General features: G+C 46.7%; 1 protein-coding gene across 3 annotated transcripts; it reads left to right on the forward strand.

Annotated features, from left to right (window-relative positions):
• The first annotated feature begins 409 nt into the window (after window positions 1-409).
• LOC140390116 (uncharacterized) lies at window positions 410-11,774 on the forward strand. 3 transcript variants are annotated; one of them, XM_072475038.1, is made up of 4 exons: window positions 410-440; window positions 1,423-2,635; window positions 8,713-8,860; window positions 8,949-11,774. In XM_072475038.1, exons 2-4 carry the CDS (start codon window positions 1,853-1,855, stop codon window positions 9,659-9,661), a joined length of 1,644 nt encoding a protein of 547 aa, XP_072331139.1. In that variant the 5' UTR covers window positions 410-440; window positions 1,423-1,852; the 3' UTR covers window positions 9,662-11,774. The 3 variants fall into 3 exon arrangements, with proteins under 3 accessions (XP_072331139.1, XP_072331138.1, XP_072331140.1); XM_072475037.1 differs by lacking the exon at window positions 410-440 and adding an exon at window positions 451-705; XM_072475039.1 differs by lacking the exon at window positions 410-440 and adding an exon at window positions 451-705 and having other exon boundaries at window positions 8,713-8,833.
• The last annotated feature ends 2,436 nt before the right edge of the window (window positions 11,775-14,210 follow it).

The following is a 14,210-nucleotide window of genomic DNA, read 5'->3' on the forward strand; positions in this document are numbered from 1 at the left end:
GCTGATCCCATTACTGCACTTCATCACTTCCTTGGATGCTGTGGGTCTTCCTTTTCTGACCTGCTGTCAAACACATACGAGGTCACACATCGCACACTGATGTCAGTTTGAAATTCTTCGAGGATGAAGAATGTTGTTCCCCCACCAGAAATCTCTGTCAAACATTTACCAGGGGAACTGAGACAGCAGCTGCAATAAGTGAGGTTTTATTCAGATGGGACAATGACAAGTTTAAATCCCCACCTGAGCTGCTGCTCAAAGTCGCCTCCGTTTCCCCGGTCAGTTTCCCAAACTTCAGGAAACTCCTGTTACTGCAGAAATATTTGGATTGTCTGTGAGAGACGTCAATCAGAGAGCCCACCCACTCTGCCCATTCTCTCCTCTTCCTCTACCACAGCTGCTTCACTTCCTGTAGGGACTCCAAACCAAGTCAGGAGATGGTGAGTGAAGGAGCAGAATTTAGAAGAATTACATTGCACAATATCCACACTAATGTTCAGGCAGTCTGACTATCCTGTGGGCAACCAGGTGTGGAAATGCCCCTTATGCTGTGTGACAAGATCCAGCTCAGAGACCTGTTTACTCGGTGCTTTGTGCTGAGCTGTTTGATTGGCTGCGTATTGGATATTGAGTGTTTATTGGAAGCATTTCCCTTCTGATTTACAGACTGAGTTTTGTTGATGGGTCATTACTGAATATGAGAAGGTGAGGTGGAATTATCTGGGAGGGACAGGGACACATTTATTGAAATTTATTTAAATATCTTCTTTAAAGGTTTTACCTGAAGGCCTGAGCCTTTCCCAGAAGCCTGGGCTTAGATTTAATAGCTTTGCCCAGGGCTGTGTCTGAGAGCTGAATTTGGGACGTGCAGTCTGAGTGAGTGCCGTGTATCTAATTTCCCAGGATAAACCAGAAACCCCCAATCAGCTACACTGAAGCAATATTTTACTTGGCCTCCAACACTTCCTGCCCAATGTGTTTTCTTAAAAATAATTTTGGGGAACAAGAAGAGAAATCTCAAGATCTCCATTGAATTAACATTTCTCCTGAGTTTTTATATTAACCGATATTGGAAGGGTAAAACTGGTCTTTGCCAGTACAACACGAGCCCAGAGTAAACAGATTTCCTGTTTATACTCCACCTGACTATTGTTTCCATTGCTCTCACAGTGCCTGGGAAGATGGGAACTGGGTGGAGGAAAGAAAGTAGTCACATTGTCTGCTCCTGTTCACATTGCCCCTGCTGGAAACAGGGTGTGTGACAATCAATTGAGGGGAAAAAAGGGTCTTGTATCTGATCCCCACACAGGGGAATAGCAGGTTGACACTCACTGTGGAACAGTCTCTAACTGAGAAGCCAGTCTGTTCAGCAATGGGGGGAGGGAGTTGGTGGAAATCATATTTCCGTTTCCTGTTTTACAGAAGGATTGCACCGTACTATACCAGAGAATACAGAGAGGATAAACACCACAGAAACACCATCACCCAGGAACAAATGCACAACTGTAAGAAGGCAGCCGGTCCCTTCACAGCATTGCTCAATACAGAAAAGGTTGGGCAGTGAAACCATCATCTGATAATCGGTTGGGTCGAGGAGCTTTGATATATCATCAGATCTGAAACTGGTCAGTGGTGTGGAACCTTCCATCAGAACCAAGATTTCTGAAGATCCGGTTGTGGTTAATCGATCAGGGTGAGGCTGGGAAGAAGTGAATGGTGAGAGCTTCAATCATTGATCGAGCCTCATGAAGCGCTGACTCATATCGACAGGTGAAGGGCTGTTCAAGAGTGCGCTGTGTGAGGACAGCTCCACAGTCTCAGTTGTACCAGCTGTAACCACAGGGACAGCCCCATGGATGAGAAACTGTTCAAGTGTGAGTTGTGTGAAAAATCATTCACGTCCTCATCCCACTTTCGTAATCACCAACTCACTCACACTGGAGAGAAATCATTTACGTGTGAGGTTTGCAACAAATCATTCTCACTGTCATCGCGTCTCCACAGACACAAACGCATTCACACCGGGGAGAAGCCATTCCGCTGTGATGTGTGTGAGAAAGCTTTCACACAGTTATCGAACCTCCAGGTCCATCAGAGAGTCCACACAGGGGAGAAACCCTTCAAGTGTGAGTTTTGTGATAAAGCTTTCTCAACATCTACAGATTTCTTGATACACCAGAGTATTCACACAGGAGAGAATCCCTTCAGGTGTGAGTTGTGTGACCGAGCCTTCACACGTTCATCGGCACTAGTGCAGCACCGACGCATTCACACTGGTGAGAAACCATTCACCTGTGAAGTGTGCAAGAAATCATTCTCCCAGTCATCAATCCTCCGTGAACACCAACGCATTCACACTGGGGAGAAACCATTCACCTGTGAAGTGTGCAAGAAATCATTCTCCCAGTCATCGAACCTCCGTGAACACCAGCGCATTCACACTGGGGAGAAACCATTCACCTGTGAAGTGTGTAAGAAATCATTCTCCCATTCATCGAACCTCCATGAACACCAACGCATTCACACTGGGGAGAAACCATTCACCTGTGAAGTATGTAAGAAATCATTCTCCCAGTCATCGAACCTCCGTGTCCACCAACGCATTCACACTGGGGAGAAAGCATTTAAGTGTAAGGTAAGGTAAAGTCTCCATAGTCCCAGATGACCATCGGCTGCTTTCCCCTTTGAGGGAGAGAGCTGACTGGTGGTGATTTAAACTGAGGATTACTACATCTCAATCTCCCCTTGATGTGCAGCACTGGTTAGCACTGTTGCTTCACAGCTCCAGGGTCCCTGGTTCGATTCCCGGCTTGGGTCACTGTCTGTGGAGTCAGCACGTTCTTCCTGCTCTGCTTCCACCACCTCCTCCGGTAGCGGGTTCCAGGCACCCACTACCCTCTGCGTAAAAAACTTGCCTCGTACATATACTCTAAACCTTGCCCCTCTCACCTTAAACCTATGCCCCCTAGTAATTGACCCCTCTACCCTGGGAAAAAGCCTCTGACTATCCACTCTGTCTATGCCCCTCATAGTTTTCTAGACCTCTATCAGGTCTCCCCTCAACCTCCTTCGTTCCAGTGAGAACAAACCGAGTTTATTCAACCGCTCCTCATAGCTAATGCCCTCCATACCAGGCAGTGCTCTGACTGTGAGATGTGGCAGGTCCAGGAGGCTTCCAGCGTCCCGGATGGCTTCATCTGCAGAAAGTGCACCCAACTGGAACTCCTCACAGACCGCATGGTTCGGTTGGAGCAGCAATTGGATGCACTTAGGAGCATGCAGGTGGCGGAAAGCGTCATAGATCGCAGTTATGTAAATGTGGTCACACCCAAGGTGCAGGCAGAGAAATGGGTGACCACCAGGAAGGGCAGGCAGTCAGTGCAGGAATCCCTGTGCTTGTCCCCCTCTCGAACAGGTATACCCCTTTGGATACTGTCGGGGGGGGATAGCCTATCAGGGGAAAACAGCAGCAGCCAGAGCAGTGGCACCACGGCTGGCTCTGATGTTCAGAAGGGAGGGTCAAAGCGCAGAAGAGCAATAGTAATAGGGGACTCTATAGTCAGGGGCACAGGTAGGCGCTTCTGTGGACGTGAAAGAGACTCCAGGATGGTATGTTGCCTCCCTGGTGCCAGGCTCCAGGATATCTCTGAACGGGTAGAGGGCATCCTGAAGGGGGAGGGCAAACAGGCAGAGGTCGTTGTACATATTGGTACTAACGACATAGGCAGGAAGGGGCATGAGATCCTGCAGCAGGAGTTCAGGGAGCTAGGCAGAAAGTTAAAAGACAGGACCTCTAGGGTTGTAATTCGGGATTACTCCCTGTGCCACGTGCCAGTGAGGCTAGAAATAGGAAGATAGAACAGCTAAACACGTGGCTAAACAGCTGGTGTAGGAGGGAGGGTTTCCGTTATCTGGACCACTGGGAGCTCTTCCGGGGCAGGTGTGACCTATATAAGAAGGACGGGTTGCATCTAAACCGGAGAGGCATAAATATCCTGGCCGCGAGGTTTGCTAGTGTCACACGGGAAGGTTTAAACTAGTATGGCAGGGGGGTGGGCACGGGAGCAATAGGTCAGAAGGTGAGAGCATTGAGGGAGAACTAGGGAATAGGGACAGTGGGGCTCTGAGGCAGAGCAGACAGGGAGAAGTTGCTGAACACTGTGGGTCTGGTGGCCTGAAGTGCATATTTTTTAATGCAAGAAGTATTACGGGTAAGGCAGATGAACTTAGAGCTTGGATTAGTACTATATCTATGATGTTGTTGCCATTACAGAGACCTGGTTGCGGGAAGGGCAGGATTGGCAGCTAAACGTTCCAGGATTTAGATATTTCAGGCGGGATAGAGGGGGATGTAAAAGGGGAGGCGGAGTTGCGCTACTGGTTCGGGAGAATATCACAGCTGTACTGCGGGAGGACACCTCAGAGGGCAGTGAGGCTATATGGGTAGAGATCAGGAATAAGAAGGATGCAGTCACAATGTTGGGGGTTTACCACAGGCCTCCCAACAGCCAGCGGGAGATAGAGGAGCAGATAGGTAGACAGATTTTGGAAAAGAGTAAAAACAACAGGGTTGTGGTGATGGGAGACTTCAACATCCCCAATATTGACTGGGACTCACTTAGTGCCAGGGGCTTAGACGGGGCGGAGTTTGTAAGGAGCATCCAGGAGGGCTTCTTAAAACAATATGTAGACAGTCCAACTAGGGAAGGGGCGGTACTGGACCTGGTATTGGGGAATGAGCCCGGCCAGGTGGTCGATGTTTCAGGAGGGGAGCATTTCGGTAACAGTGACCACAATTCAGTAAGTTTTAAAGTACTGGTGGACAAGCATAAGAGTGGTCCTAGGATGAATGTGCTAAATTGGGGGAAGGCTAATTATAACAATATTAGGCGGGAACTGAAGAACATAGATTGGGGGCGGATGTTTGAGGGCAAATCAACATCTGACATGTGGGAGGCTTTCAAGTGTCAGTTGAAAGGAATTCAGGACCGGCATGTTCCTGTGAGGAAGAAGGATAAATACGGCAATTTTCGGGAACCTTAGATAACGAGAGATATTGTAGGCCTCGTCAAAAAGAAAAAGGAGGCATTTAAGGAAAATCCCAAGGCTTATTACACGTACATAAAAAGCAAGAGGGTAGCCAGGGAAAGGGTTGGCCCACTGAAGGATAGGCAAGGGAATCTATGTGTGGAGCCAGAGGAAATGGGCGAGGTACTAAATGAATACTTTGCATCAGTATTCACCAAAGAGAAGGAATTGGTAGATGTTGAGTCTGGAGAAGGGTGTGTAGATAGCCTGGGTCACATTGAGATCCAAAAAGACGAGGTGTTGGGTGTCTTAAAAAATATTAAGGTAGATAAGTCCCCAGGGCCTGATGGGATCTACCGCAGAATACTGAAGGAGGCTGGAGAGGAAATTGCTGAGGCCTTGCCAGAAATCTTTGGATCCTCACTGTCTTCAGGGGATGTCCCGGAGGACTGGAGAATAGCCAATGTTGTTCCTCTGTTTAAGAAGGGTAGCAAGGATAATCCAGGGAACTACAGGCCGGTGAGCCTTACTTCAGTGGTAGGGAAATTACTGGAGAGAATTCTTCGAGACAGGATCTACTCCCATTTGGAAGCAAATGGTCGTATTAGTGAGAGGCAGCATGGTTTTGTGAAGGGGAGGTCGTGTCTCACTAACTTGCTAGAGTTTTTCGAGGAGGTCACTAAGATGATTGATGCAGGTAGGGCAGTGGATGTTGTCTATATGGACTTCAGTAAGGCCTTTGCCAAGGTCCCTCATGGTAGACTAGTACAAAAGGTGAAGTCACACGGGATCAGGGGTGAGCTGGCAAGGTGGATACAGAACTGGTTAGGTCATAGAAGGCAGAGAGTAGCAATGGAAGGATGCTTTTCTAATTGGAGGGCTGTGACCAGTGGTGTTCCACAGGGATCAGTGCTGGGACCTTTGCTCTTTGTAGTATATATAGATGATTTGGAGGAAAATGTAACTGGTCTGATTAGTAAGTTTTCAGACGACACAAAGGTTGGTGGAATTGCGGATAGCGATGACGACTGTCAGAGGATACAGCAGGACTTAGATTGTTTGGCGACTTGGGCGGAGAGATGGCAGATGGAGTTTAATCCGGACAAATGTGAGGTAATGCATTTTGGAAGGTCTAATGCAGGTAGGGAATATACAGTGAATGGTAGAACCCTCAAGAGTATTGAAAGTCAAAGAGATCTAGGAGTACAGGTCCACAGGTCATTGAAAGGGGCAACACAGGTGGAGAAGGTAGTCAAGAAGGCATACGGCATGCTTGCCTTCATTGGCCGGGGCATTGAGTATCAGAATTGGCAAGTCATGTTGCAGCTGTATAGACCTTAGTTAGGCCACACTTGGAGTATAGTGTTCAATTCTGGTTGCCACACTACCAGAAGGATGTGGAGGCTTTAGAGAGGGTGCAGAAGAGATTTACCAGAATGTTGCCTGGTATGGAGGGCATTAGCTATGAGGAGCGGTTGAATAAACTCGGTTTGTTCTCACTGGAACGAAGGAGGTTGAGGGGAGACCTGATAGAGGTCCAGAAAATTATGAGGGGCATAGACAGAGTGGATAGTCAGAGGCTTTTCCCCAGGGTAGAGGGGTCAATTACTAGGTTTAAGGTGAGAGGGGCAAGGTTTAGAGTAGAAGTACGAGGCAAGTTTTTTACGCAGAGGGTAGTGGGTGCCTGGAACCCGCTACCGGAGGAGGTGGTGGAAGCAGGGACGGTAGTGACATTTAAGGGGCATCTTGACAAATACATGAATAGGATGGAAATAGAGGGATACGGACCCAGGAAGTGTAGAAGATTGTAGTTTAGTCGGGCAGCATGGTCGGCACGGGCTTGGAAGGCCGAAGGGCCTGTTTCTGTGCTGTACATTTCTTTGTTCTTTGTTGTTCCTATATCTGCGTGGGGTTCCTCCGGTTTCCTCCCACAAATCCTGAAAGACGTGCTGTCAGGTAATTTGGAAATTCTGAATTCTCCCTCTGTGTACCCAAACAGACGGCGGATGTGGCGACTAGGGGCTTTTCACAGTAACTTCATTGCAGTGTTAATGTAAGCCTACTTGTGACAATAAAGATTATTATTATGGGCCAAATGACCTAATTCTGCTCCTACATCTTATGGAAGATAAGTGACTGAGCCTCACACAGTCAGCAATGCTCATGAAACACTGACACATCCACACTGAGGAAATCTTCACTCAGTTAGCATGGATGAGGATTTCAACAGTAGATGGACTAATGTGGGGGTAATGGACTAATGCGCACATCAACACATTCACACAGGAGACAAACCATTCATGTGCGAAGTGTACGACAAATAATTCTCACCTTTATCAGACCTCGACAGACACTAACATATTCACACTGCGGCTCACCTGCCTCACTTACACTGAGAGTCATCTGTGCTGTTTACCTGCCAGTGCTCACACAGGGGAGCTGTCATTCCCAAGCACTGTCTGTCTCAGCATTAACTGTCTCCAACCTTTCTCACCATCTGTCCAATCGTTTCAAGACGGTCAATTTAATTTTTGATGTGGAGATGCCGGCGTTGAACTGTGGTGGGCACAATAAGAAGTCTTACAACACCAAGTTAAAGTCCAACAGGTTTTTTTCGAATCACTAGATTTCAGAGTGCAACTCCTTCATCAGGTGAGTGAAGAGTTGGGATCCAGAAACACATTTTAGACAAAGTCAATGATGCAAGATGATACTTTGAATGCGAGTCTTTGCAGATAATTACGTCTTTACAGGTCCAGACAGATCGACTGGAGAGAAGAATAATCACAGGTTAAAGAGGTGTGAATTGTCTCAAGCCAGGACAGTTGGTAGGATTTTGCAAGCCCAGGCCAGATGGTGGGGTGCTGAATGTAATGAGACATGAATCCAAGGTCCCGGTTGCGGCTGTACTCATGTGTACTGAACATGGCTGTCCGTTTCTGCTCGGCGATTCTGTGTTGTGTGTGGTACATTGGTGAGACCATGCAGATGCTGCGACAACGAATGAACGGACATCGCATGACAATCGCCAGGCAGGAATGTTCCCTTCCAGTCAGGGAACACTTCAGCAGTCAAGGGCATTCAGCTTCTGATCTTCGGGTTCGCGTTCTCCAAGACGGCCTTCAGGACCTGAAAAGACTTAATTACCTGCAAAGACTCACATTCAAAATATCATCTTGATTCACTGACTTTGTCTATATATGTGGTTGTGGAACCCACCTCTTCACTCACCTGATGAAGGAGCTGCGTTCCGAAAGCTAGTGATTCGAAAGACACCTGTTGGACTTTAACCTGGTGTTGTAAAATTAAATTTTTGACCAGATCGCCAAACGTCACCAAAAGTAGACATCAGTTTGTATAGAAGCTGCTGCTTATGCACAAGTTTCCCTGGACAAGAGAGAAATATATGAATATTAAATGTATATATGTTAATTTTTGAAACTTGAAATCCTAGTTTTTGAGTTGAAAATACAGAAAGATCACATTATGTTTCTTTACTAATTTTATGAGGTTTTGTAAAATACAGTTATCTTGAAGATGGCTCTGATTTTGTCATAAGATTAATCTCTTAACCAGACATTCTCCTGGGTGCAGACTGAAAACTGTCTCCAGCACTCGGAAAATGTGTCGCAAGACAGCACAGCAAAGTCTGGACCATGATTCATTTTTCATTTCTTCCTTTAGGCAAAGCTGGCCAATAGCATCCAGGAGCACTCGTTAACTGGAGGGCAGGTTCCATACAGCAAGGAACAGGAGGAGATCACGAGGAAGCTGTTTGGCCTCTCCAACCCCACGATAACCAATGGTGGGTCAGATATGGGGATGAGTGAAGGTGATGTCAGCAGCTGAGTGTTTAAACCATCAGGAGGAGAGTTAATTTATGCGACAAAAGATAATAATTGTGATTTTCTTCCTGACAGATACACAGGTGTCACTGAACACATCAGATGGTGACAGAGGAGAGTTGGCAGCAGCAACCGAGATTCCTGAAAGGGCTGATGAGGAAGGGACGGAGGTGAATACCTCACAGGAATGTGGCATGGAGGAGGGAGGGGAATGTCCAGAGGCTAAGATGTCTGATTTGGAGGGTAATGTTGGTGAATTAAAGTTAAATATTGTGGCTTGTGTGAAGGAGGAAGCCTGTGATGATCCGGCTGCTGTGGTGGAGGGAGGGCGCTTGGAACCTTTGGGAGGTGAGGAACCTGAGGCCTTGGGAGCAGAGGCTCCACCGTCTCCACGAGCACACAGACAGTACCAGGCCTTTGCTGCTGGTGAAAAAAATAAAAAGGATCTGAAACCTGAGTGCTTATATCAAGAACAGGTTCAAAGTACAGAGAGTTATCAGGCCACTTCTAACTTGCTTCAGCAAACTTCGACTGAATTTAAGATGGATGTTAGCCAGAATCTACAAAGAGACAATGAGATTCTTCAACATCATCTACAAAGAGACAATGAGATTCTTCAACAGCATCTACAAAGAAACAATGAGATTCTTCAGCATCAGCTACAAAGAAACAATGAGATTCTTCAACAGCATCTACAAAGAAACAATGAGATTCTTCAGCATCAGCTACAAAGAAACAATGGGATTCTTCAGCAGCAGAATGAGAATCTTTGTCAGCTTCTGCAATGAAACTGAGTGAAATGAGGCAGATTCTATCGCCGATTGTAGCCCCTGCACCTTCTGGCCAGCAGCAGCCCATGCAGAGACATCTGCTGCTGGACATACCTGGTACAGAAGAGGTCACATCACGGGGAGGGGAGGGTGAGGCGGGGAGACACAGCAGGCATTAGGGTCCATCCCTCCAACATTGCCTCCTCAACCCTATATCGTCCCCTTCCAAGAGATATTTTTCTGTCTGGATTTTTGCCATTACTGAGAGCCTCTCCATCTTGAGTACAATGGCAGCAGAAACCTGAATCTGTGAGCCCTATCCACAACTTGGGGAGTAACTCTGTTACTCAGGGAGTGACTCTCGGACATGTGGAGTTGTGCTGTGACTTGGGAGTGACACTGTGAAACATGGAGTAACACTGACTTGTGGGGAGTAACACTGATGTGGGAAGTAAAGTTAAATATTGTGGCTTGTGTGAAGGAGGAAGCCTGTGATGATTTGGCTGCTGTGGTGGAGGTAGGGCGCTTGGAACCTTTGGGAGGTGAGGAAGTAACACTGAGGTGGGGAGTAACACGGTGATGTGGGGAGAAATATGGTGACGTGGGAGTTCCACCGTGACTCGGGCAGTTACGCCGTGACTCGGGCAGTTACTCTGTGACTCGGGCAGTTACTCTGTGACTTGGGCAGTTACTCTGCGACTCGGGCAGTTACGCCGTGACTCGGGCAGTTACTCTGCGACTCGGGCAGTTACGCCGTGACTCGGGCAGTTACGCCGTGACTCGGGCAGTTACGCCGTGACTCGGGCAATTACGCCGTGACTCGGGCAGTTACGCCGTGACTCGGGCAGTTACGCCGTGACTCGGGCAGTTACGCCGTGACTCGGGCAGTTACGCTGTGACTCAGAGAGTGATTCTGTGCCCAGGGCAGAAATTGTGCTTGGGGAGTCCCTCTTGCTTGAGAAGTGACAATGACTCAGATTGGCTCCAAAGTGACTAACTCTGAGAAAACAAAATAAGGGACATTTGTGTGTGGGGAGGGGGTGACGGGGGTAACAGCAGGGGGCTGTCAACTGTGAGGGAGGAGCCGGGTTATTCCCTGACCTGAATATTTCCAGTACCCTCTGCACATGTGTCAATGACATCTCTGCGCTCATATACCATTTTCCTGATCCTGTGTTGGAAATACTCTGGAATGTTTATTTAGTCCCATTAATTTTTGGCAGTGTTTTTAATGCTTCTGTTCTCACGACACTCCAGGCTAGTGCGTGGTCAATTCCAACCCCACTTGATCCGGAGTCACAGCAGGTAAAATTAGATTTTATTTAAAATATCTTAAGGTTCTTGGCTGAGCCCAATAAAATGCAGTCACCAAGTTGGTATATTTCACACAAGTAACCTTTTATGATGCACAAAAGTATAATTAAATGGACAGAAAACGTAACTGACTATCCCATACCCCTTTCCCAACTCCCCTTTCCTAACTACCCCCACTCTCTACACAAACACAACGCAGAGTGGAAATGAGTGGTGGAAACGTAAAGGAAATATTCATAAAGGGATGAAGATCTTTGATGCACTGGGATCACTTCTAGTCAGTGTCTTTTTGAAGTCCAGCTTTCATTTTGGTACTTCCCTTCTGGGCTTGAGATGTTTCCTCTGGCAAAGTTGTCTAACTTCTCTGCAGACTCCGCATCATTTCAAGTTCACAGCAAAGATGTGCCAGGCACTCTGGTTTAATAACAATAGAGCAGTTCTTTCATTTCAGCAGCAGGAGAGAGAACGAGAGAGCGACGGCGCTCCTTTCACTTCCAAGTTCTAAATGCTTCTGCCCAGTTCTCGTAGAAAGCATCACACAGGAACCAATCACTAATCGTTGTGAGGCAAAACATTATCTCTGGCCAACCCACCAGTTCCCAGTTAATCAATAGAACCGACTTCCTCCAAAACTGGTTCCCAAGATTCACTCAGTGCCAAGAAGTCTTGCCTCTGCTCTCCAGAACAAAACCTGGGAGCAGTGTGCTGACAAGCGGGCAGTTTCAGTTGATTCTTCTGCTTAGGCACATCCCAATTATGGGTCCATGGACTAAAGTAACAAAATAAAAAATGGGAACAACAGAAATAAACAGTACAACTCTTACACTGTCTAACATGTTAATAAATATATTCATTTTAATTTGTTCATAATGGTTTAACGGTGTGGCATTTCCTGCTTTTAAAATGATGGGAAAGTGAGAGGGAGCTCACAAAGTGGTCTCTGGGGAAATGTAAAATTATTAATGACGGTCCATCCTACTAAGCACTGATTGAGATGATCTTGTGGTGCAGTAAGTAACGTCCCTACCTTTGAGGCCAAAGCTCTGGTTTCGAGGCCCACCCCTGTCCTTGATGACTAAGGAAGGTGCATTCTTAACTTGGCCAAACACATTGAATATTAACCTGGAAAATACTTCAAATGCAACTCACCAATGGCTGTCGGTAAGAGTGGGAGAGACTCCTGGTCACACATGCTTAGTGTGGATTGGCGCCCCTCAAGCGATAAGCCTGTTGACAGGGTAGTGACCTATTCCATGGAAAACTGCTTTGGGAACAGATGGAAGTCTACCTTTGACACCACTAGGTGCGGGAAGAGAAATAACAACGCCTGTAGAGGTGGCAAGTTCCATCTCACAGGACTCATCCTCTGTTTGCTGGTTTAGCTCACTGGGCTAAATCGCTGGCTTTTAAAGCAGAACAAGGCAGGCCAGCAGCACAGTTCAATTCCCGTACCAGCCTCCCCGAACAGGCGCCGGATTGTGGCGACTAGGGGCTTTTCACAGTAACTTCATTGAAGCCTACTCGTGACAATAAGCGATTTCCTTTTCATTTTCATTTCATTTCTAGAAACTGTCCTTTTGCTGCTCGCAGTCAAAACAAAATGTCAAAAAAGAAAGTCTGAATTACAGCATCTGGGGTTGATTTGATTGTAAACAATCTGAAGGAAGAAGTGAACATTTGACAGGACATGAATACTATTCTGAGTAACAGATGCTGGAACTGCTGGAGGTAGACAAGCTGAGTGGAATGAGAGATGCTGTACAACACATCAGACTGACAGAAACAGCAATGAAAGATCAATATGTGAATTATTCTGTCACAATTCTTGTCACATTGCAGTTGTAGCCAGGGCACAGGTTAGAAACTTGGGGTTTTAAGAGGCATTTTCACAGTTCGGAATATGAATCTATATCAATCTCTTGTGTTGAACAATCTCTCTCATGTCCACAAATCCCATCTCTGATAAACAAATGCCTGACTCCCTCTCAGACCAAACTCACTGCCCGAGGCCCAAGTCTGACTGGCTTCGACCTGGAAAACTGATTCCGTCTCCATCAGTGACAGGTGCTCTGACCAACCTGCTTCAATTGGGAATTAAACAATGCTGCCTAAAACACAGCTGTGATTATTTGAGCAGCGCCATCTTTGTTCCTGGCTGCTACCAAATCTGTCACTCACGATGTGATAATGAAGTAAAACATAAACTGTTAGCAAAAAAATGCAGCTTTTTGTCTCACTCACCAGTGCAGAGACAGATCATTTGGCCCGTCTAGTTTTTAATGATTCTTATGCTCCATGACTTTCCACCCCCCGCCCCCCCGTTTCATCTCACCCAATCAGCACACTCTTCTACTGTTTTCTCCCTCATCTATTTTCTGGCTTCCCATCAAATATATCGAAACTATCTGCCTCAACCATTCCCTTTGGAAACAAGTCCCATATTCTGATTATTGCCTTGGGAAAGAGGTTACTCTGGAATTCCTCATTGGATTTATTATTGGCCACCTTATATCATAGAATCATAGATTATCATAGAATTTACAGTGCAGAAGGAGGCCATTTGGCTCATCGAGTCTGCACCGGCTCTTGGAAAGAGCACCCTACCCAAGGTCAACACCTCCACCCTCTCCCCATAGCCCAGTAACCTCACCCAACACTAAGGGCAATTTTGGACACTAAGGGCAATTTATCATGGCCAATCCACCTAACCTGCACATCTTTGGACTGGGAGGAAACCTGAGCACCCGGAGGAAACCCACGCACACACGGGGACGATGTGCAGACTCCACACAGACAGTGACCCAAGCCGGAATCAAACCTGGGACACTGAAGCTGTGAAGCAATTGTGCTATCCACAATGCTACCGTGCTGCCCATATTTCCAGACCCTAGTTTTGGACCCCCCACCCCCACACACAAGTAAGAACATCATCTCTCCATTTCCCCCCAAATTTTTAATTTTATAATTCATAATTTTAAAGATTTATATGGTCCCCCCCCCCCCCACCCTCCTCAGCCTTCCGAGGAAAGGAATGCTAGTCTGTCCTGATAATTACAATCTCTCAATGTCATCCTTGTAAATTAATTTTGCACATTCTCCAGTTCCTTTGTCCGATTTCAATATGTTGATCTGAATTCTCCAAGTGTGGTTTAAAGAAGGTTTTGGACAAGTTCAACATCACCTCTCTTCTTTACAATTCTATTCCTCCAGAAATGTCCTTGTTGAGCTGCCTTGTTACTTTTAATGATTTGTG

The sequence above is a fragment of the Scyliorhinus torazame genome, chromosome 14 (assembly GCF_047496885.1).
Source record: "Scyliorhinus torazame isolate Kashiwa2021f chromosome 14, sScyTor2.1, whole genome shotgun sequence".
Lineage (NCBI taxonomy): Eukaryota > Metazoa > Chordata > Chondrichthyes > Carcharhiniformes > Scyliorhinidae > Scyliorhinus > Scyliorhinus torazame.

Excerpts from the sequence above, each read along its gene's own strand:
- LOC140390116 (XM_072475038.1), top strand. The coding sequence starts at position 1,853 with ATGGATGAGAAACTGTTCAAGTGTGAGTTGTGTGAAAAATCATTCACG. Across the intron at positions 2,636-8,712 it reads AGAAAGCATTTAAGTGTAAG|GCAAAGCTGGCCAATAGCAT; the intron begins GTAAGGTAAAGT and ends TTCTTCCTTTAG. Across the intron at positions 8,861-8,948 it reads AGATATGGGGATGAGTGAAG|ATACACAGGTGTCACTGAAC; the intron begins GTGATGTCAGCA and ends TCTTCCTGACAG.